General features: G+C 36.0%; 1 protein-coding gene across 14 annotated transcripts in view; it reads left to right on the forward strand.

Moving 5' to 3' along the window:
- Positions 1–22,863, forward strand: part of DENND1B (DENN domain containing 1B) — a 279,446-nt gene that overhangs the window by 183,273 nt on the left and 73,310 nt on the right. For all 14 annotated transcript variants that reach the window (XR_008999472.1, XR_008999473.1, XM_057508165.1 and 11 more), the window contains 2 exons: positions 8,983–9,108; positions 20,493–20,594. Coding sequence is in view for 12 of the 14 variants with exons in the window: in XM_057508165.1 (XP_057364148.1) it covers positions 8,983–9,108; positions 20,493–20,594 (228 nt within the window). In the remaining 2 variants the exon portion in view is untranslated. The remainder of the gene's footprint in view (positions 1–8,982; positions 9,109–20,492; positions 20,595–22,863) is intronic.

Below are 22,863 nucleotides of genomic sequence, written 5' to 3' on the forward strand. Positions count from 1 at the left end.
TTGTATTAAGCTTCAATGATAGCTGATTCCTTGAGAAAAAAAATCTTTAATAATTTTTTTTGATGGGTGATTTTTTAAAAATTAAGTACAACTTTCCTAGTAGATTTAGTTTGATAGTAAATCACTTATTTGAACATATAAAGAAGTTAAACAACATTCACAAAGCATAATAGCCTAAATATATAAAATGATAAGAGGGACCGTCTCATTATTTGTTTACAGATAACAGTTGCCTAAACATAACTGAAATTGAAAAAAAAATCATAAAAAGGAATACTGCAGAATTGTGTAAATATAACTATATGTATGCTTGAAATTAAGGACCACAGACATATGGACACATTTGAAGAAAGAATAAATCAAAAGTGGCTCTGAGGTGAAACTAGGGCAGTTTACTGAAGCTATGAGATTCTTAAAGTTATTGTCAGTTTGTAAAAGTAGTTTATGTGGTTATTTAATCCATCTCTAATAAATTTAGCTTTTTCATCCGTTTTCCAAAAGCTGCCTCTTATAGTTCTGAGGAAATATGGTGAAGTGTCACATTATACTTTCTGTAATTGTAAATGTTTTGAATGAGACACATCAAATCACAAACGATCTTACTGAGTTTTTTGTGATTTGACTAAAATATACTTGAAACTTGAAATATATTACTGTTGCTATTGTTTGATTATTTAATAAATTAACTGATATTTAAATGGGGGCCTTTTAACATTCACCAAAGCATTTAAATTATACTTACAGGCTAGTTGACTTTCTATGCATATGTACTCTATTATTGTGTCAGCTTGACCAGTGGTCTAGGCTGTTCAAAGGTCAGTGGTCACAGTTGTCCTGAATTACCATTTCTTTTTTCCTGTGGACCCTCTGCTGTGTTTCATGCTGTAATCTTCTTAATGGCTTCATTCCAATATTCACACATAATATTTTAGATTTATTGACTGTTAGAAATACTACCATGCCAGTAGCAGTTCCGCTACTCTGAAGGTATTTAAAATTGGAAAAATAAATCAGGGCAAAGCTTTCAGGAGCCCTTTGTTTTCCTTAAGGGAGAGGAAAAAACCCTCTTCCTGTCTTCTGACAAGAACACTTGTTTTTCGATTTCATCATTTCACTAAAGATTTGGATCATTAAAAGAAAAAAACATTTTATTGGGAGTGATTTTAATGATACTGATCATTACATGGAATAACTTTTAAAAGCAGTATATCCCATTAAAATGTACTTTTGTAGGCTTTGTCTATGCATATGTTATTTTATTTTTAGTGGCTATGCCAAATATTGATACTTTTAAACATGTAGCTTGAGTGTTTTGAAATAAAAAAGTAAATTTAAGGGCCAGTTAACAATATCAATTACAGTTAGTGTTATTAATGTATGTTGCTAAGTATCGGAATAAAGAACCAGTTGGATCAAATAAATCATTTGAAATCTAAAATGAGTTCATTTTATTTAATAAAATGCACTATTGAGACGCCCCCATTCCAAACATACAAATTTAGTTTCAATTACATGATAATTTAAAATGCTATATTTTTGAGGTATTATTGCTCATTTTAATTTCTACCATCATTAACATTTAAAATAGTGATTTGGAGAATTGTTATTATTTCAAAAGTAGGGAAATCCACTTGTTGGGAAATTAAGCTAATTAGAATTACAATTGGATTTAGGAAATTATCTGTGTGACTATTCAAACAATTATAAACTAACTCTTAGATATGAAAGTATGTTAGAACTGACATCTGAATAGGTTACATGCATTAGGTATTCATTGCTAGGAAAATAAACTTTGGCCTATATTTCTTAACTGTCTTTCAATATTATAACCCATTAGATTGTGAAAAATAATATACACTGAGAAGTCAATATATATGTATCAGTATTTTAGATAAGATGAAGGCACAGAGGTCTACTGTTAATGGTGTTTCTAAGCTTTAGTTCATGTAGGTTGATCCTCAGACTTATGTCCCAAACACTAGACTGTGATCCCTCTCATATAAAGGTGATGACACTGTGTGATGAGCAACTCTTTTAGAAAATTTAATGCAGAAATGTACTTTCCATTCCATTTTTGTTAAGGAAATACCAGCATGACTTACTTGATTTAAATTAGGATTGTCAGCACTGTTTAAAAACTCATTTTCATCTTATATATAATACCATTAGGAAATGATTTTCTATTTTCTATTGTGAGGGTGTGTAGAATATATAATACACTTAAGAGTTATACAATTCACTGTACACCACAGCATATTATAGGATAGCTACATTTAGTATAATGAATATTGAATTACTAAAACATTGAAAAAACCTTATAAAATGGAGTTATCTAAAATACTGTAGAAGTTATCACATGGAGGAATAGGCTTATGGTTTTGTGATAGATAAGGAAAGACGCAAATTGCTCTGAATCACCAAATATCAAAAAACCCTAAAGAAAAAGTAGAGAAAAGCTCCAAAACTCTGACTTCCTTAAATAAAAATTATAAATATCTACATTCGAGTGAGTTAATTTGGGAATAAGTTTGGGAAAGTATTATTGGCTTTTTCAGAGAATTTTTTGAATCAGCTTTTAAAAAAAAATTAAAATATATTGAACAAATTTAACTTTCAAAACCATGCAGATAGTCAATAGATATGTTTAATTCATTGTATATTTTCTCTAACATGAAGGTTTAATATGTCAAATTGTCATAATATATGTTTTAAAGAAAAAAGAAGGCCCCAGAGAATTTTCTATTAGTTCCAGGTTTGCCACAGTGTCGCTCTGATCCTTGCTGTGTCTAACAGTACACCAAGTGCCCCCTCCCCAGACCCCAGCACATTTCTAGAGCGGCCGGTTAGAAAGCTAACAGCTTCATTCAGGTTCCAGAGTCATTTAGAGAATGTTTTTCAGTTTAACAGAGTGGACTTCAGGAGACAAATGCTGCCTCTGGAGAAATGCCTTCTCTGCTCTGCAGCTGTCGGACTTCAGGCATCTGGGTGGTGCCCACCGCCCCTGCCAGCCTTGGTGTGCGCTTGTGAATAGGGCGTCAAGTCAAATGATTGTGCAAGGGAAATATAGCTGCCTTTCTTTTATCTTTTGTCATAGGAGTCGCTCTGAATGTCCTTGTTTAGAGTTACTTTCTAGCACATTGTATAAGGGTATTTTCATCTGACTTTCAGAGTAATGGAAGGCATGTTTAATATATACCTTTTTGGCTATGAGGGCAACGTTTTATTTCCTTTCTCTGGAAAAAATAGTAATCATTGTCCTTCTGTATACAACTTTGGGTGTCTGGAAACTCATTCTTTTAAGTAGTTTTCAGAGATGTGATTAGATATAAAAAGTTTTTTGTTTATAAGTAAACTCTTACAGGTTTTGCTATTTTTCCTATTTTCTTGGTGTTAATTTTTTAAATATAAACATTAAGTACAAAAGCAAAACACAACAAAAATCCCCCAAAACTTCAAAACCTTAATAACTGGGCTTCCAAACAATGAAAAAATCTGTTACTTTCTCTCAGCTAAATAACAGAATCTCTCCCTCCCTCTCACTGCAATGATCCAGGCTTTAGCAGTCCCTCCTTATGTCTCTGTACTTTTGCTGTTTAAGGTTGATATATAGTTTGTAACTCTCAGTAATTTTAAGTGCTCGTGAAGTTTTTGTTTTCTCAGGGTTTTTCATTTGCAACTAAATTACCTAGTCTTTCACCTAAAGGCCCTTTTTTTTTCTTTTTTCTGTGTCATCTTAATTGCATGCTTCTCTCTCTTCTTACTGACATTATGTATATATTCTGTAAAAAAATGTAAAGACCTTGATTTTGGCTTTAAAAATCATTTCCAGTTTGTTTCTAGTCATTTAAGTTTTTGACTTTCCCGTATTCAGGAGGGTGTGTGAACAATATTATGAGCAATGTCCCAGTTGTGTTTCCCAAATTTTGCTGAAATCATGTTGAACTTTTGAGTGAATTACATTTCTGGGCCCCATCACAGATATTCCGATCAGATAAACTAGATAAACTAATGTAGAAGTGTGCCTGGGACAGGTTGTTAATTTGTACATCATTCATTAGTTGAACGAATATGTATCGAGCACCTGCTGTATGCCTGTGTTGCATTAGGAGGCTAGTGAACAGGAAGGCATGTGGAATGCACCCTCCATTTGTCTGACCCCGGTCACATGGCCCCACCAAGTCACAAGGGATGTTGGGAATTACTGGGTTAACCCAGCAATAGTCAAAACTGGGGGGTCTGTATTACCAAAGAGAGGAGGGCAGGTGCTGGTGGACTGTCCGTAAGCTGAAGTGAAAGTGATTTCAGTCAAGCTGACCGTTCTGTGAACTTATACCAGCCTTTGGTGGCCCTGCCAAACTCAGTGTGGAAACATCTCCTTGCCGTTCAGAATTGGCTTGAATGTGAGTAAGCCGTGCAGTGTGGGAGGAGGAGGAAGAGCATGGACAGAGGTTCTGCAGTGGGAAGAGGTTGGCAGATTCAAGAGGTGGAGAGAAGACCTGTCTAGCTGCAAGGAGAACAGAAGACAGAGTTGTGCAAAATGAGATTGTTGAGGTAGACATAAGGGAGGTCATAAAAGATCTGCAGTTCTTGTTAAGGACCTTTGGACTTTATTGGAAATTTGCTGGAGAATTTTAGCAGAGGAATAGTGTGGTGCACTTTGACTTCTGAAAATAACATCTTGGGTTTTTGGTCCTGAGGATTACTGGGATAAGAAAGAAAACAGGGAGATCAGTTGAGAGACCCTTTACAGGAGTCACACGAGAGATGATAGCTGCTTGAACTTGATAGTGGCAGGGATTTAGAGAGAAGTGGACAGATTTGAAATCCATCTGAGGTTGAGCTGATAGGGCTGCCTTGGTGACAGACCGTATGTGGGAGATGAGAAGGGTGAAGAGTTGCAGAGGACCTGCGACTCGTGAAGGGAAGTGACGTTGATATTAGAGACACTGGCGTGACAGTGGGCTTGAGGTGGGGGTAAGAGCAGTTTTGTTTTTCTTATTTGTAGGATGCCCCTGAAAGGAAATTAGTTGTAGACAACAAGGAGCTAGTTAGGATTTGATAGGTAATTTAAACATATAAAGCAGCAATGTAATGATGCCCTCTGGGAGTATATCATGCTTTTCATTAATACATCTTGAAGGTTACTTTTCAAATCCTTAAATAGAAGCTTGTTAGAAAATTAAGTGGAAAGGGTTAGTTTTGTTTCTTAAAAAACTGAGCATTAGAAAGACTAAAGAAGTTCAGGCAGTGATTTAATATCTGATCCAAATGATGACCAAATCATGTTTCATGGGGGGATAAACAATTGTGACTTTGTAGCTTTTTCCTAAAGGAGATGACTATTTGAAGCATTAACTTTTCTACACGTAGTAGTTTCTAGAGTACAGGTTAGTTATGAAAAAGAAAATTTTGAAGCATCTTAGGGATGTTTTAGGTTATATAAGTTATCTAAATATTATTTCTGAACATTTATTTTTACCCTTTGTTCTTTACCCTGTGGTGTTTCTCTTTGCAATTCTAAAAAGTAAAATTAAAGTTTCTGGGTTTACTGGCTAATTCATTTTCCCTGAAAAAAATGCATCTAAAAGTCAAGTAAGGGAAAATTCTGTAACTTCTCTGAAAAACTCAGCACCTTTGTATGCTTTCCCCTCCTGACTCCTGGTTGGCATAATTACTTCATTACTCAGACTGTGTGCACGTGGCCTACACTCTTTAAATTCATACCTGTTTGCCATGTTTGCTCACTTAAAAACCTCCTTTTATTCATAGTGAATTTAGTGCTAAGGGGTAAAGGAGAGAACTGGTAGTAATATTATGCATGCTGCAGTGAAATCCCACTGTACTAAAACCTAGGTTATAATTCACCTGTGGATGTCCATGTAGAGGCCTGTGTTCTCACTGTATGAAAGGAATTTACACATTTGATAGGAGCAATGAAATTTCTTTCATTTCACTTATTTCTGAAGTGCTTTTTACTGTTTGACTACTTTCTTTGGTGTGGTATAATACCTAATTAGACTTAGATAACTTATTTACAGACTGTGTCATGATAACATGTCAGTTTTGAAGTACTCTAGCCATTGGAGACTGAAGCTTGCTTTACGTACTTGAAAATAAAAAGACAATAATTGATACTTCTTCAGTAACATGTGTGTTAATACCCATGTGTCTAAGGTTCCAAATGCTTTTCTGAATTCAGTTATATGTGAATATTAACTTAAAGATTTCATGAAAAGATGTACATTTATTTCATAACTAAAATTAGAACATGGAACTTAAAGCACAAAATGTTCCCCAGACCAAGTATTGAAAAAGTACAGCAGAGACATCACCCTTTTTATAGATTAAAAACTGGTAAAAACTAATTAGCACTGCAAAGGACAGTGGTAAGTGGAGATAATTTACTCCAGTGATCTAGAGGATAGGAAAACAGCAAGGCTGACGTAGTCATTTTACACTAGAGGAATATCCTATATCTAAAACTGACTTTTAAAACCAATCTCATTTTTACAAGCTATTTTTGAGCATTCATTTGTACATACAGAAATACTGAATGCAGCTGCCTTCTGGTCTCTGAAAAACAGGGACACGCTTGGATCTGCTGACAGTCCAGGCCTGCCTAGACTAGGTCCGGACAGAGCTCTTTCCATGCACTTTGTAAAGGTTGAAATAATGTAGAAATTAGCAAAGAAAGAATGTAACCATATTTCTTGCTAGACAGCTTTTTACTCTTAGATGTCTGTATGAAATTAGGTACTGTGCTCCTGTAGAATAGTGCTGTCCAATAGAAATACAGTGCAAGCCACATATGCAATTTAAAATCTTATGGTAGCCATGTTAAAAAGTAAGAAGAAAGGTGAAATTAACTTTAATAATGTATTTTATTTAACCCAGTAAATTCAAAATATTATTTTATCATGCAGTCAATGTAAAAATGATTGAGATATTGCCTTTTTTGGGTACTAAGTCTTCAAAATCCAGTGTCTCTTTTACTCTTATGGCAGATCTGTTTGCACTAGTCACATTGCAGTCAGAACTTGGGGTAAAAAGGCTATGTATCCTAATACTTGATTTGTGGAGAACTGAATTTCAATTTTATTTTTTATAGAAAAATACATGGAGGAATTTTCTTTTGCAAAGTTTAAGGCATGACATTTTTAAACATGCTTTTTATTTTCTAAAGTAAGAATATTAAATCAGAAGGTTTGTTTTTGCATCCTTCAGCTATATTTAGTGTTCGAATATTGGGTTATCTAAAAATGTGCATTTTTTGAGGTTAGATTTTAACAAAAACTTCTTCTTAAATGAATTCTGGTTTATGCACTTTGGGTGCTAAATGTATTGGGCTCTAAACTTTTATCTGAGTTTATGGAGCTTGGATATAAATTGAAAAGATCACAGCTATGTGGAGGGGGAGACGACCTACCCTGGAAAGGCCTTTCTGCATAGATTATGAACATCATAACTCAATAATTTTTTCAAAACTGTGGTTATAATTGGACCCAATGGGGGTCCTCTCTTTGATCAGATCACAGTAACTATGACTTTACACTGGAAAATGTCACTACTGTGAAGGTTTATCACCTGTAGAGCCAGTCTTTCCTCTGATGCTGTGTTCATTTCTCATTAGCATTATTCAAAGTTTAGTTGTTAATTAGGTTGACACTTCAGTTACAGTCATCATCTATCTACAAGAGTAGTCATTGCAAAAAGAAAGAAAAGTATTCCTTCTTGCATATATATGTAAAGAAGAAGAAGTATTATTTTGTTATCTGGTCATTTTGTAAGGATAAGAACATGTTCTTTTAAAGGAGCAACTGGTCAGTTTGCCCCATGAGGTTATTTTCTTAGAATAGAATTTTAACATGGCTACATGTTCCCATGTAAAGCACTGATGAAGAAAGCCTGTGTTTTAATTGTAAGGAGTGTAGTTTTCTATTATGTGTGAAAGGAATTGGCCAAGTGAATTGGATGCATAGAAACATCACATCACCTCCCTGAAGAGGAGTAAACATCAGGAGTATGATCACACTACAGATGCTCACCTGCGTGAGGGCTGGTCATAAGTAATACGCATTCTCTAAAACATACAGAGCCTGAAAGTAAAGGATGGAAAGGCATGGAAAACTGTTAACAGATTCAGGTGCTTTTTAAAATTATGCAAATTCCTAGATAATGTTTTCTTTGACTTAAAAACATTAATATTTATTCTGGTTACTGGTTCATAGGGCAGTGACACTGGACTTAACCCTAGCATGTGGTGGTAGAAAAATTGGACAGAGCTGGGTTTAAATCTCAGTTTTGCCGCTTTTTGGCTATATAGTGAGGGTAGATTGATTCACATCTTTGAGTCCCTGTTTCATCACTCATAACCAGTAAGATGAATACCTTTTTTAGAAGACTGTGAAGATTTAGTGTATAACATTTGCATAACACAATTCTCTACGCATGCATGGTAGGGTCTCAAAACTTCAACTTCTTTCCTCTGTTTTAATCTAATAATGGTGAAAACTTTTCAATAGATGACTAGAAAATTACATATACAAATGAGGCTTCCAAAAATAAAATTAAATAGTAAGTGATCCCGGAGGACCTGTAACAAATAACCTTACATAGCAGAAATGAACAATACCCAACCGGTTTCATCTCAACACAAGTAGACTCTTGCTGTAATTGCTAAAAATCTGCAGAAAAGTGGCTCACAAGCAGTTTACTGTAAAATAATTAAAGCTATTTATGTCAAAAGGCCTTGGGAAAAAAAGAGCATAAACCAATTTGCATTAGCACCTTACTATCAGCTCCTGCTTTCGTTTCAATTAGCAGACCAGCAGGTGCTCTCTGCAGTCAAAAAGATAAGCTATCAGGGAGGAGGATGGGTTTTTGGCTGGCCTGCCGGCTCTGCGGTCTGCCTGCTGATCGGGTTCGTACCTCGCTGGACCAATTTCTGAGGTGTTAATTTAACTGTTCCTCTCTGTCCTGCAGGTCTCGGCCCTGAAAAACAAACTGAAGAAGCAGTCTACCGCTACTGGGGACGGAGTAGCTAGGGCCTTTCTTAGGGCGCAGGCTGCTTTGTTTGGGTCCTACAGAGATGCCCTGAGATACAAACCTGTAAGCGCTTCATTTCATCGCTATTTTAATTTGCTTTTTTATGTTTCTTTGGAATGGGGCAGAAAAAGAAACATTTTATCGCACCTTAAAAAAGCGTCATAAAGGTCTTCTACACTGTGTCCCCTCTCCAGTTTCTTGACTTTTGGTTTTTGGTTCTTTTAGCAGCCTTTAGTTAATATTTCCCACATTATTTTGCATTACCAGCTTTTTTGTTCTAAAATTTGAGTACTTATCTCTTAACTAATTAATGAGTTGTATTAATGCATTTTAAATTAACTACCACTCTTATTAAGATCATTAAGAATTTAGCATTTTGTTTATTAATGTGTTTAGAAATGACAGGTACAAAATGAAAGTTTTAAAATATTATAACTTGAAAATTCTGTGATATTTTCTGTGATATTTGGAAATTTATTGTCTTCCTAATACATAACACTTTTCTAAGTGGGCTTCTCTGTTTAGCATATCCTAGCTAGTGTCATTTCTTTTTTCTTTAGTACCCTTAAAATGATTATTATATAGAATTGTAGCCACCATTTCACCTTTTTAGATGGTCCGGAAAGGTATAAGTCAAAATATATTTGTTTCTCTCCCTGAAATATTGGTTAAGTGTTTAGTCTGACTTTATGAAAATCATTACACTGCCCTTCCATCGTGAGATAAGTTGTAATGGATAAAAAACATTGAGTTAGTATTATTAAGTAATATGACCTTCTATCTAATAGGCAGTCCTGCCATTATTAAGCTGTGTTACCATGACCTCTTTCCTTAGTGTCTCTAGAATTCTATCTTTCTTTGTAAAATGAGAATTTCTGTACCATCCCTGTCTATCTTTCAGGTGTGTAAACCCTATCATAAATTAGGAAGCTCTAATAAATGTCCTTTCTAAATCAACTCCAAATCAGTGGTTCACATCCTGTGGTTCTTATACTTCTGAGGAGTTACTGAGTCATTAGTATGAGTCCTTAAATGTATAGGCAGATCAGCTGTATAGATACATATGTCTAATTTGCATGCTAATCTTTTAGAAATACTGTGTATATTTCTACATCAGTAGAAAGCATCATAGAACTTGTACATATATGCATATCTGACATGAGGAATCTTAAAAAATTATTAACAGTTAGAGGGTCTTATTCTTTAAAAGACTGAAAACCAGTCATTCATACTACAGTAAGTATAATCATACTCAAATTATTGAACATCAGTTAAAACAAAAATGAGTTTCAAAGACAAAATTAATGATTAATTTTAGTTGTTAAATTTTTTTTTAAAGGGATTGATTTCAAGTTCATAGGGGAAAAGCCAAAAGTTCCACTTCACCTGAATTTTGCCACATTTAAGTACTCAACTAATCTTTATAAGCGACATTTTTCTTTTCATTTTCCTTTTAAATTTGTAAAAGATTTCATTGAGATTTGAGGGAAGTGAATTGAAGAGAAAACTTTCTTAAATGATTTAAATTATCAGTTGAACAGATTGGGGTGCAAGATTTCAGTGACTGACTGTTCTTGCTAATATTTTGAAAGCCAAATTCCCACTGTAGTGCCATCATAGAATATTTTCCCAGATTACTGATTAAATCTTACTAAAACATATCAGGCTGTCTGCGCTTCCTTTTCGTGACTGACTTTTCTCCTTCTGTTTTGCTTCCCGCTCCCTGGGGCCTGGGATGGTGTTTCATTCTGTGCTCCTTTATGTTTTTCTTTTAACTCAGTCTTGAAATGAATAGAAGCCGAATTTTTAAAAAATACTGAAGTGTATTTGGACAATTTAAAAAATTTATTTTCAAAAGAAATAGTTTTTAAGGAAAATGTTGTATTTCTTTATTGTGTATAAAATGCATATATTTGTTTTAGGCATTATATTTACAGATTACCCTGTATTCTAATGTATTAAAAGTACATTTACTTTTAATTTTATTAACTCTTTTGGGACATTTATGTAATAGGCATATATCTTTGATATATTTGCTGACTGATATAAAAAAAAGAGCTGAGTTTGTAAGTTAAATTCGTGGTTTTGTCTCTTCATAAATATATTTCAGTTTTATCTTATAGCTATTCAAGTATAATTGGAAAGGGAGAAATTACTAAATAGCTTTAAATGGACATGAATTCTTTAGGTATTACTTTTTAAAGCTTCATGATAGTTTATACACATAAAAACGAGCCATTATTTCCCTTCCACCTGACAAAACCTGTAGATGAGGCCTGAGCCCCCTGGAGCCTCCCTGTCACCTGGCGTGCAGGGCCCTGGGCGGGCAGGCGGTCTGTGTCTTCCTCTGCCTCTTTCCTAAACCCTGGCGTCAGTTCAGCGACTTCTTGAGGCACCCAGTTCCCCACTTCTGAGGCTTCCAGGCCTTTCTGACACCTGTCTTCCCGGCAGGGCTTGACCTTCTTCGCCTTTAATGGCCGCCCCGCTCCTTCCTGGTCCTTGAGGCTGTAGCTCATGCTCACCCTCTCTTTGTAGGAATTGATCATACTTTTTTTTCTTTAACACATTTTTCTCTCCTTTTTATATTATAGTTCTTTTACTGTTTTTCTACACTCATATTTATTAATTGCTATTAAAATAATAACTGACCACTGAGCACCCACTGGGTACCAGGCATTGATAGGAGGCCCTTTAGGTAAAGTTATTTAATCTTACCAAACTTCAAAATATTGCCCTTTTCATTTTAAAGGTGAGAAAAATGATCTTCATAGAGTTTAAATAATCTCCCTAAAGTTCCCCAGCTAGTAAATAAGGGGCTGCCTCTTAGTCTGTTCTTCCCACCACGTTGCTCTTGCTTTAGTGGGGATGCTTCTGTTCTGTCTGACTTCATCGTTACATCATACCCTCCTTGAGATAAATTTCCTCAACTTACATTTCTTCTAAATGAAGATACATGGAAGGTATTTAATACAGACCTATGGAAAAACTGAATACATGGTTCAAGCTTTTACAAGTTTTCTCAAAAGGAGCATCTCATAGCATGTATATAAATTGGGGGTATAATTTGTTATGCGTGCGGTGTGTTCCCATTCACGGGTGTCTGCCTGGGGTGACTGCCCCTCTCAAACTGCCTCTTCCTCCCCCTTGTCTTCCCCAGTCCTGGGGAACCGGCTGGATGCGGCTCGGGAGGGAAAGCCCTCGGGATGGTTTGAATATTCACTTTAAAACGCAAGAACTAAATACGTAGGCCAAATGCAGCAAAAAATATCTTACTGTATAGATGAAGCACTTAGAATGTCTGAGAGACAACTCTTAATATGTTGTTACTTTTCTTATAGTGGCTGATTTACACTCTCTAAATGATACAAGGCGTGACTGACAAATTTGTATCTGCTCTTATTAACAGAGAAAAATGTAAAACTCCTTAAAGCTGTTAGAAAGTGATTTAAATAAGATAATGGATATTTTGCTCCATTTGGATTTTAGCCAGCAAGCAGGTTAGCTACTTTAAAAAAATTAAAAAAACAGGAGATCAAACTAATATGCTAAACAAACTAAAGAAAAGTGTTAAGAGCACAAACTCCAGACAGACTGCCTGCATTTGTACTCCTCGCGTAACTCATTCTGTGGCTGGCTAGTTTGTATGGCACTTGGCAGATTCACCTCCTAGTGCTCTTCTCTCATGTGTTAAAAAGGCATAATATTTCTTGAGTTGCTAGAGGATAAAAGGAATTCATAATGTAAGTTACTTAGAATAGTGCCTGGCATATAGTCAGTGCTCTCTGTATCTGCTGTTATTATTAAAAGTGACAGTTTAGAAATAATATATTTGGTAAGGAAAATCCCTTTAATATAATGAAAATATCCTCCTCTGATCCTTCAAGAAGAAAACGTCTGTCATAAGTTAGAGAATACGTCTAAATGATTACATTTAATACCAATAAAGGGTCATCAGTTATTCCTCTGTGTATCATTTGTGTCATGAGGTATTAATAATAAAAGTCAAATTTTTGACCAACAGCTAATGCTAAAGAAGTGTTTGCCTGAGTTAAAGTATTACTTATTATATTCAAAGGCATATGCTTGGTTATCCTGTCTGAGAGCATAGAGGTAACACTCGAATCTCCCCCTTTGAATAGTTAAGGTGCTGTCATTTGTTTCCGTCACTCAAGTCTTTCTGAGCTGCTGTGAGTCTTGCTAAATGGATGAAAAGCAAATTCCTTTTTAAAATAATGATTGGTTAGTAATCTGGACCTCTGCTTAGTAAGTTGGTAGAGTCGTCCTCCAGACATTTTTTGGATTATATTCCTTTAAACTTTATCAGTAAATAATGTTACATTTTGTGATTAAACTCAAGCAATTTAAGCACAGGATTGGTTGGCATTGATAATTTTAAGTGACCGTTCGCTTAATCTTTGCTTTAATGCTTCTACTTAACACATTTGTAACTGTCAAGTTGTTAGAGATTTAAAAAGCCAAGTAGAAAAATACACTTACTCTCCCCTTGCAGCTTTGTGGCTGCTAAAACATTTTAGGCTTCCATTCATGTCATTATCAAAACTGAAGTATGCACCTTTTGACTTCAGAGATGTTTGCTACCAAAGAAATATTTCTTATGCATTTGGCTTTCTGATAGAATATGGGTTCTTTAATGGCACTTTCTGCTCTTGAGTCTTTTAACTAATAGGGAGTTCTGCTTTATTGCTTTAGCAAAAATAATCTGCACAACTACTGTGGGACAGGTAGAACAAAGGACTTGGCTAGTAATGTCTCCATCTTTATATCCCTGGTAGTATGTTTATAAGAAGAGTGTTTTTCCTTAAATTGTGGGTAGAAAAAAATGTATTTTTCTGTAGTATGTATAAAATTAATACATCAATCTAGTAATCTTTTTAAGTGTTCACATTTAACCAAAGTGCTAGAATAGCTGTGCATAATTTAGAAAAATCAATTTCTTTTCCCATGTTAACTTGCTGAATCATAGGCAAATTGAACATTGACAGCTGTATTTCTTCAAAACAGATCTAATAACTTCAGGATAAATTCATATATACAGAGAATATTTTGCTGTTAATGATTAAAATTTGTGATTTGAGTATGAGACTCTTCAGTTATTTTCAACAATGCAAGAAATATTGTTATATTGTTATCATGGTTAATAAACTCTGAGGAGACTTGCAGTACCTTCCATAGCATTGGGACATGTGGAAGAAAAATGCTGTGTAACCTGAAAAACCTTTTTTTATTATTTTCTGTCAGAACCTGAATATATTTGAATATTCCCATCAGAGAACTGATAACAGAGTCTTTCAGAGATCTAAAAACTTAAATATACCATCGTCATGCAGACATTTGTGCTTGATTTGTTAATGCTCCTGACATGACAGTGACATCACACATTAAGGATGCGCGGAGCACACTTAAGGGATCGAGTATTATGTTAATGTTTTTCATTTACATTTTTGTGCACTATCATTCACCTGATTCCTTAATTTTCAATATGAACTCTTGCTAAGTTATATACATCCTTAAAGCATAAAGATCTAGTCTGTTTTAACTATTTTCTTGTTCTTGCAAAATTTCCTATTCCAGAAGACAATATAGAACTCGAAAGGTATTCATTCTTAAAAACAAACTAAACCAGAATATATTGATAATGGTAATTACTCTGAAGCTGAACATAAAAGTACAATAGGAAAAACAGCGCCATCTCATCCTTATCTTACCTGTGCTCTCATTATCCTGTAAAAATAGGTCAAACAGTAACTGGATATTTATTGAACACTCAGAATGCAAGGTATACTATGTTGGGTGCTATAGGGAATGCAAAGATGTGTAAGGATTTAGTCTCGGACCTCAAGAATGCACAGATAAAATATATAAAAACAACTTTTAATATGATGCAGAAAGTAAATGCTGAAAGAAAGGTGCAAAAGGCTCTGGATATTCAGAGGGAGAATTTTCTTCTTTCTGCTGAAGATAATCCAGGGCTCTGCGAGGTGAGTCATGTGCCCTGTGGGCCAGGCTAATGCCACTGCAGGGCAGTTCTGAGTCACTCTTCTGCCACAGCTAGTTGATGGGTCTCACTTAGCTGTAGCTGGGACAAGTGACATGCAGTTTCTAGCCCAGTGACTCTAATGGTGCCTTTCCCTTCCTACTTAGTAGTCATTATACAAGTGACTAAGTGTGACATTATGGATAATCTTGAATCTGCTCTGATTTATGTTGTAAAAGGTAAATCACATATGAACTTGGTATTTTTACTATTATTAAATAACAAATTACCTAGCAAGTCTCATTCTAGAGTGCCTAATATGCTGCTGATTCATTCTCAATATATTTTTTTGACTGGCACGATGCTTAAAAAAATGTACCAACAAGTAATATTTATGGGTCCTTTATGGAAAGTCAGCTTCCTTCTTTGTAATAAAGTCATTCCTAACACAAATACATTTATCTTACATTCATGTCCCTTTGTATGATATTCTGTCAAAATGATTTTGGTCTTGATTCTTTTCTGTTGTCTCATCACTGTTCACAGAGCAAAAGATTCCATTGCTTTACCATCGCGTCAGAACTTTCCTGTGAAGACTTTTCCTTTTTCATCTTTTTTATGATTCTACTTGATTATCCTGTTGTGTCCCCACAAACTATACATTTACTTACTTTTTCTGTCAGTGAACAATATAACTTTTTAAAATTGAATTACAAATGAGTATTTCTCAGTTGCATAAATCTTTTTCCATAAGTAAGGTGATCAGCTTAACTTTAATACTTAGCTCTCTGCAGGTAATTCCCAACATACATTAAATCACAGGTTTCACCCACTGAGTCTCCAGTGCTGTGCTGCTCATCTCCATGTGCCACATGTCACTTGTCTCAGCTACATCTAAGTGAGACCCATCAACTGCTGCGCCTGCGTGCCTCTGCTGTGCTGCGTGGGCACTGCTGGGGCCTGCCCTGCCCAGGTCCCTATCCTGGCTCATGCCCTTTTTCAGAGAAGAATTGCCCTTGGCAAAATGGGAAGCACCTTGCCAGGCACCTGCCACTCCTCCCACCAGACCATCTCCATTACTGCCCAGTGATCAGGTACAGGAAACTGGCCTCCTCGCCTCAAGGTGGGGCCACCTCTGCCATGCACTTAGGGCTTCTCCTCAGGCCGACGCTGACCTCCACTGGAACCGCATGCTTGCCTGGCTTTTTTCCCCTGCCCTCTCCTCTTTCCTTTAGTACCTGTTTCTGAGCATTCTCCACCGACCCATCACTTGAACAAGAATCCCTGTCTCAGGCTCGGCTTAGAATCTGTCATAAAATGCATGGGAAAATTGATTTTATCAACTTCCTCTTAAACCTGGTTTTCTTTGTGTATTTCTGATCTTTAATAAATGAAATCTTCTGATCCTAATGCTAGAAATATGGGTCATCTTTGGCTCCTGTTTGTGTTGTTCCTGTGTATCAGTGGTTCTAAACCTTCGGTGTCCAAATGTCTTCACATTCTTTAATTAATCACGGATATCAAATAACTTCTGTTGATGTCAGTATATCTATCACTGCTCACCATATTAGACACTGAAAACACTTTAAATGTATATTAATATATTTTAAAAAATACAAACTTACTACAGATAAGCATAAAACATAGTTTTATGAAAAAATATCTATTTCTAAACAAAAATTTTAGAAGAATAGATTGTTCTACATTTTTTCAAATTTCTTGAATAACTGCTTTAAAAGAAGTTGGCTGTGTTCCCGTATTTGATTCTGCTTCCAGTCTGTCACAATATTCAAGTCATGTAGCCTCTGGTAAAACACAGGTCTCACAAGAAAGTCAAGGTGCAAAGGGCAAATACCATCTTAGCATCATTATGAAAATAGTCTTGATGTTGCCCATCCTGTGAAAGGCCTGAGTCCTTGGACCACGCTTTGAGAGGCCCTGCTCTGCATCGGTTGACTTTGCCATGAAACGTCTGGCCGTGTGGTCGACCTCATGAACTTCACACCCTCACAACCCAGTTTAATCCACTTACATTCTCTGACCCTCAGCTTCCTCATCCTTAAAATGAAATAATCATCAAAGCCCACTGTACTCTTGGAACTAAGGAACAAATAAAACATTCACATAGTCTTGGATACTCAGAAATGGCATGACTTGTAGTTTGAGAGCGTAGACTGAGTTTGAATCCTGCGTCTACCACTTAGATGCTGTGCAGTCTTGAGGAAGTTACTTAACCCTTTTCCATGTTTTAGTTTACATGTAAGTATGACAATAAGTTTGAAGCTTATATGAGTTAATATGTACAAAGAAGTATTTAAGAGAGTGCCTGGCACATAGTCAATACTGTGTAAGCATTAATGTTGTTATTACTATTAGGAATAGTAATAAGTGCCCTATAAATGTTAGCCTAGTATTAGTCATTACTGTTTCTTCATTTCCGCAGCCTAGTTCATCCTTTCCTGCTTGATTTAATTGCATTATGAATCAACCTGCCCGTTTCCATTGTTCCATCTTGCTTGTTAGCTCTCCATTCTAAAACATGCATCTTGTCACTTCATTGAGCAGATACATCTGTGAGATTCTTGATGCCTTCAAGAAAATCACCAACACTTGAGAATAGAACCTAGGCCCTTCTTCAGTATGACTCCGAGCCCTACCTCTCTTCTCCCTCTGGTGCTTTCTCTAATTTATACCCACTCCGAACACACGACCATTTTTGGTCCATGTCTGTGCCCTCTCAAGACTACCTTTTCCGTCTTTGTTTCATAAAGCCTCCATTAGTTTCAAAAGCAGCTCACATTTCCTCTATGAAGCCACAGAGGCTTCTGAAAGAAATCTTTCATGCTATACTGTAGGCATAAACTGGGAGTTTACTGGGCAACACTGAATATAGTCACCGACTTAGGACAAGAAATTTTTTGAAAAACCACTCAGTACTAATACTGTTTTTCAATCAGATCTTTAAAAAAAATCAGAAGATCCTAAGCAGAGTTTTGTCTTATCATGCCACTCAACTTGCCTTGGATTTAAAAGAACTCATACTGAGGAGTCATTGATAACGTGATTCTTAGCATGCACCAGCGAGGATGACAGTAATTGAGACTCCTGTGTATTAATGCATAAGGCTTTAGAGCACTGTTAATCAAGACTTAATTTTCTTTCCCCAGGAGAAAATTCTGATGTGTCAGGGCTTTGTCACAGATGTTATCAAAGATTCTTCATAAACAGACTGTGTTAATCAGTTGAAGGTTCTGTTCAAAGCTTTCACCATGATTGGTATTAAAATGGATGGACAGACAGCAAATCTGAACTTGCTCTTGAAAGACTGAAAGCAATGGCTGAAAAATTAATCAGAACAGAGTTCTTCCCTCATAACTCCCACAGGCTGATAGGACTAAGTCGCGCCCGGCTCTTGGCCAGCACAGGCGGACTTTGTTCTCATCCACTTTCCCCACTGGAGTCTCTCCTTCCTCCTGCCTTCCATGCCAGTCCACACAGTGCTTGCTTGTAACCTGGGAAGTCTAAACTTTTCATTCGAGATACAGAACCTTATTTTTGAATTGAAGGCTATTTCAGTTGATGATAGAACTTTATACTTGAAGACTTGTGCAATGTTAATGGCAACTTGTAGACAAATCTAGACAGTAATAACATACATCTCACATGTTTGGGGGAAAATCCACATAAAAACAATAGCATTGATCACTTTGCAATAGCAGTGAGTAGCTGGAACTGTCATTAGAGGCAAGATTTTATTTTTAAACTTTGTATTTACTTTTGAAAAGATGTCTTACAGAGCAAGGCTTAGCTTGCTGTTTCACTTACTTTAAAACATTTATTGGGCTCCCAGTGTAACTAGATGTGGTGTTAATGAAAGGGATACAGAAACAATAGACCTTAATCTTTAACAGGATCGCCAGTTTATTGTGTCCCTTCACTGTTAGATTCTAAGTTCTGTGATAGTGGAAATACAGAGTGTTTTTGATTATCCAAAATATATTTATGTAAATCCAATTTTTAAAATACAAATTTAAGAATTATGTATAACACTTAAGAATGTCAACAGTCAGTGTAAAAATGTATAATGTCACTTTGATGGATCATTGGCTGATGATAGGTGACAGCAATTATTGAATTGTCTTCTCTAATCATTTGTTTAAATTTTATTTTCTTCCTTTTATAGCAGTGCCATCCAAGAAGACTTTTTGTGATAAAGGAAATGCTCCATATATGTGTTAATACAGTGACCACTTGTCACTTGTGGCTCCTGAGTATTTCAAATGTGGCTAGTACAACTGAGGAACTGAATTTTTAGTTTTATTTAATTTTAATATATTTTAACTTAAATAGCTACCTATGACTAATGGCTACTGTATGAAACAGTGTGGTCTGTAGTGTTGTTAACTCCCACGAGGCAGTGGTAAAAGTTGGATTATACAGACTGTCTTGTTTTTTTATTCATGCAAGAACCAATTTTCACAATTTACTTAAAGGTACCTGTAATCAAGGCATTTGGTCTTTCTTTAAATTATAATTAAAAATTTTTCAAAGTTCTATTAGAAGGTGAATAGGCTCACTTTTTCCTTCTTTTTGCAACATAAAGATGCTACAAGATCCATTATAATGAATAAATCATTGTCACTAATCCATTTTCATTTTGATCATAAATTTCAGTCCCTTACCTTTATATGTATTGAATGGGCAAGGGGACTATTTAGGCTGTTGAGAGAAACAGCAGGGGGTAGAGAGAAGCCAGTGAGAGATGATTTTCTCAGGTCATGCATGGTAATCAATAGAGTGAGTGGAATCTATGTTCGGAATTTAAGTTCCCCCCGATTTGGGGGAGGAGTATCTGGTGGAGCATAAGCTGCCATAAGACACTTTCAGATTTATGATTATTTTGCACATAGGATAAATGAAGACAGATGCCAGGTGGGACTTACCCTAGAGAGCATCCAATCAGAATTATATTTGCAGTGATGACAAGAATGTGACTATAGACCTGTTAATTAATTTAAAAAGAAATTAATCATAATGTAAATGGCAAAAATCATGCAGCAATTTTTATATAAGAATGTTTTCTAATCAGGATGAAAATATAATTGTTGGGCTTTTTCAGATATGCATGCTGTTTTTAATACTCATACTTCAATCTAATGATATGAAATCTTTGTTTACAGGGGATTTGTTCTTACTTTTAGGGAAAGCAATTGAGCAATTTTAGAGGCCATGGGACCCTTGGTCAGGAAGTCCTAGCAGGGACTTGTTGGTAGAGTATTTCTACTGACTTGAAATCCAGCTGTTACTTTTAAGGGTCTGTTTGACTCCTCCTGGACTTTGAGCACCTTGACGTTGACTGTCTTACACTTCCTTTGTGACTCTTGTGCCTCTTTAGAGAGACTGGTTCTCTCTTTCTGTTGATACCCTAAAAAATGCTTGTATTTCTATCTAGGGCGAGCCTGTCACATTCTGCGAGGAGAGTTTTGTAAAGCACCGCTCCAGTCTGATGAGACAATTCTTGGAGACTGCAGTTAACCTCCAGCTTTTTAAGCAGGTGAGAGTGGACCCCACCTGCCTTTTGGAACTTGGCTTCCAGACATGTGACAAAAATGTTACTGGTTTTCTCATTCCATCTGTGTGATTACAAAAAGTCTCTTAATTTGGGCTTGAGTTTCTGTTTATCTAATTTAAATTAAGTTCTTAACACTTGATAATCTTAAGTGTCACGTTAGTTATATGAATTCAGCATTTAATGAGGATCTACGGTGTGCTATAAACTGTGCTCAGGGCCAGAATATAAGCATGAGTAAAAACTCAGTAATACCCTTAAGAAGCTGACAGTCTAATAGAAATACCTTTGGACTGTTGGGAAGAAAAAACTATATAACTCAAAATAACCTTCCAATTTGGTAAGTAATTTAATTTGATGGTGATAAATCTAATACCTTTATCTATATGCTGAGTGTTCTGAGGAAGTTGTAAAGAATAATCAGAGTTAGAAAATACCCTGTAGGGGATATAACTGCCTTCCAATATGTGAAGGTTTACCTTAAAGAAAGGGTTAGATGTACCCAATACGCAGCCTTAAGGAACAAAACCAGGTTTGGTGTATTTCAAGATCAGAGATGTCTTGTGAATTTCCAAAACTGAAGTGGGTTACCTTTGGAGCTCTTTGTCCCTGGAGAGCTCCAGTATAGACTGAATTTCTTCTTAAGGTTGTGACAAGGCTCAAGTGAGAGTCTTTATAAATGCTCAAGTATATAGCAGTTCAGTCCCAAACGAGTCTTCCAGTGCATGCGTGCTGAGACAGGTATTAGCACTCTTTGTATCTTTATCCGTCAAGAAGAGACAGCACTACATCCCATTGTCAAAACTGAGTTGTGAAGATCAAATTATAAGGGGTCAAGGATGGAATGGGTAGAATATCTAACTTATTAATTTCCTTTAACCATAAGACCCTGTAAGTAGAGTCTTATTGTTAGATAAAGTTTAGATGCAGTAAAATATTTTAATGTAGTTACACAAAGCATGTATTTTTAAGGAGTCAGGTGGAGTTGGGTTTAGTCTTGGCTTCGTCACTTAAAGCTGTTTGTTTGTTTGTTCGTAATTGTTTCTTTTGCTTTAAAACAGAAGTATCCCCATCTACCTCATGGGGCCACAGCAGAGTTTATGTGAATTAATGTGTGTATATGTCAGCATGATATGTTGTACTGTAGAGGCTCAGTATATTTTAGTGTCTGCCTCATTCTTAGAGGAATTACAACAAAATACAAGTCTGTGCAGGATTTTTTAAAGCATAACTTGGTCAAAAAGACTAAATGTAAAATATGAAAATGGTCAGTCAAACTAGAATCCCATATACGGACAACTTGGATAGTCTTACATGAGCCACCTGGCCGTATTCTTGAACTTGTTATCATGTTATGACCCTTAAGCAAGTGGTCCTTGAAGAGAGCCCTGAAAAGAATTAAAGATTCCTGTTAAAGAGTTTCTGTTGTTGAATAAAACCTTCCCTCTTTATTTGATGTTTATATGCAGCTCTAAAACATCAAAGAGGGAAGGTTGTTTAAATAATGAGAAAAGATAGGTTACCTTAAAAGGAGCCATGTACTGACAGCCAACTTCACATGAGCAATAATGGAATCGAGAGGATACTGCCAGTTAGTCGGTGTGTTGAGGAGAAATACCTAGAGTTCTGTGCCAGGGAAAGTACCTCTTAATTAAAAGAGCAACATGGAAACATTGCCCATGAAACGCTGAGTTTGCCCTTGTGTACGCTTTACCAATGAGTCTGCTTGGTGAGGTTATTCAATCAAAAGCGAATCTAGTTGTTTTTACATACGTAATTAAAACTCCTATTCATTTGAGTTTTAATAAGGAAGATCATCCCAGATTACCCTAGATAATCTGGGTAGGCCTGTCTGAGTCAGTTGGAGGTCCTTGTAAAAACGACTGAGGTTTCCCTGGGGAAGAGAAGAAATTCCACGTGCGGACGCCAGCCTCAGCACCTGCCTGTGGGTGCGGCCTGCCCACAACTTTTCCTTCCTGACCACCAGTCAGTCCTATGGATTTCAGACTAGCCTAGCCAGCCCCCATAATCATGTAAGCCAGTTCCTTGTAATGAATTTATAAATGTGTATCTTTTTTTAAAACTTAAAGTATCATTGATATACAATCTTATGAAGGTTTCCCATGAACAACATTGTGGCTTCAACATTCACCCATATTATCAAGTCCTCAGCCCCCCTTGCAGTCACTGTCCCTCAGCGTAGTGAGATGCTATAGAGTCACTACTTGTCTTCTCCAGGCTGTACCGCCTTCCC

Source organism: Manis pentadactyla, chromosome 9, assembly GCF_030020395.1.
Source record: "Manis pentadactyla isolate mManPen7 chromosome 9, mManPen7.hap1, whole genome shotgun sequence".
Taxonomy (NCBI): domain Eukaryota; kingdom Metazoa; phylum Chordata; class Mammalia; order Pholidota; family Manidae; genus Manis; species Manis pentadactyla.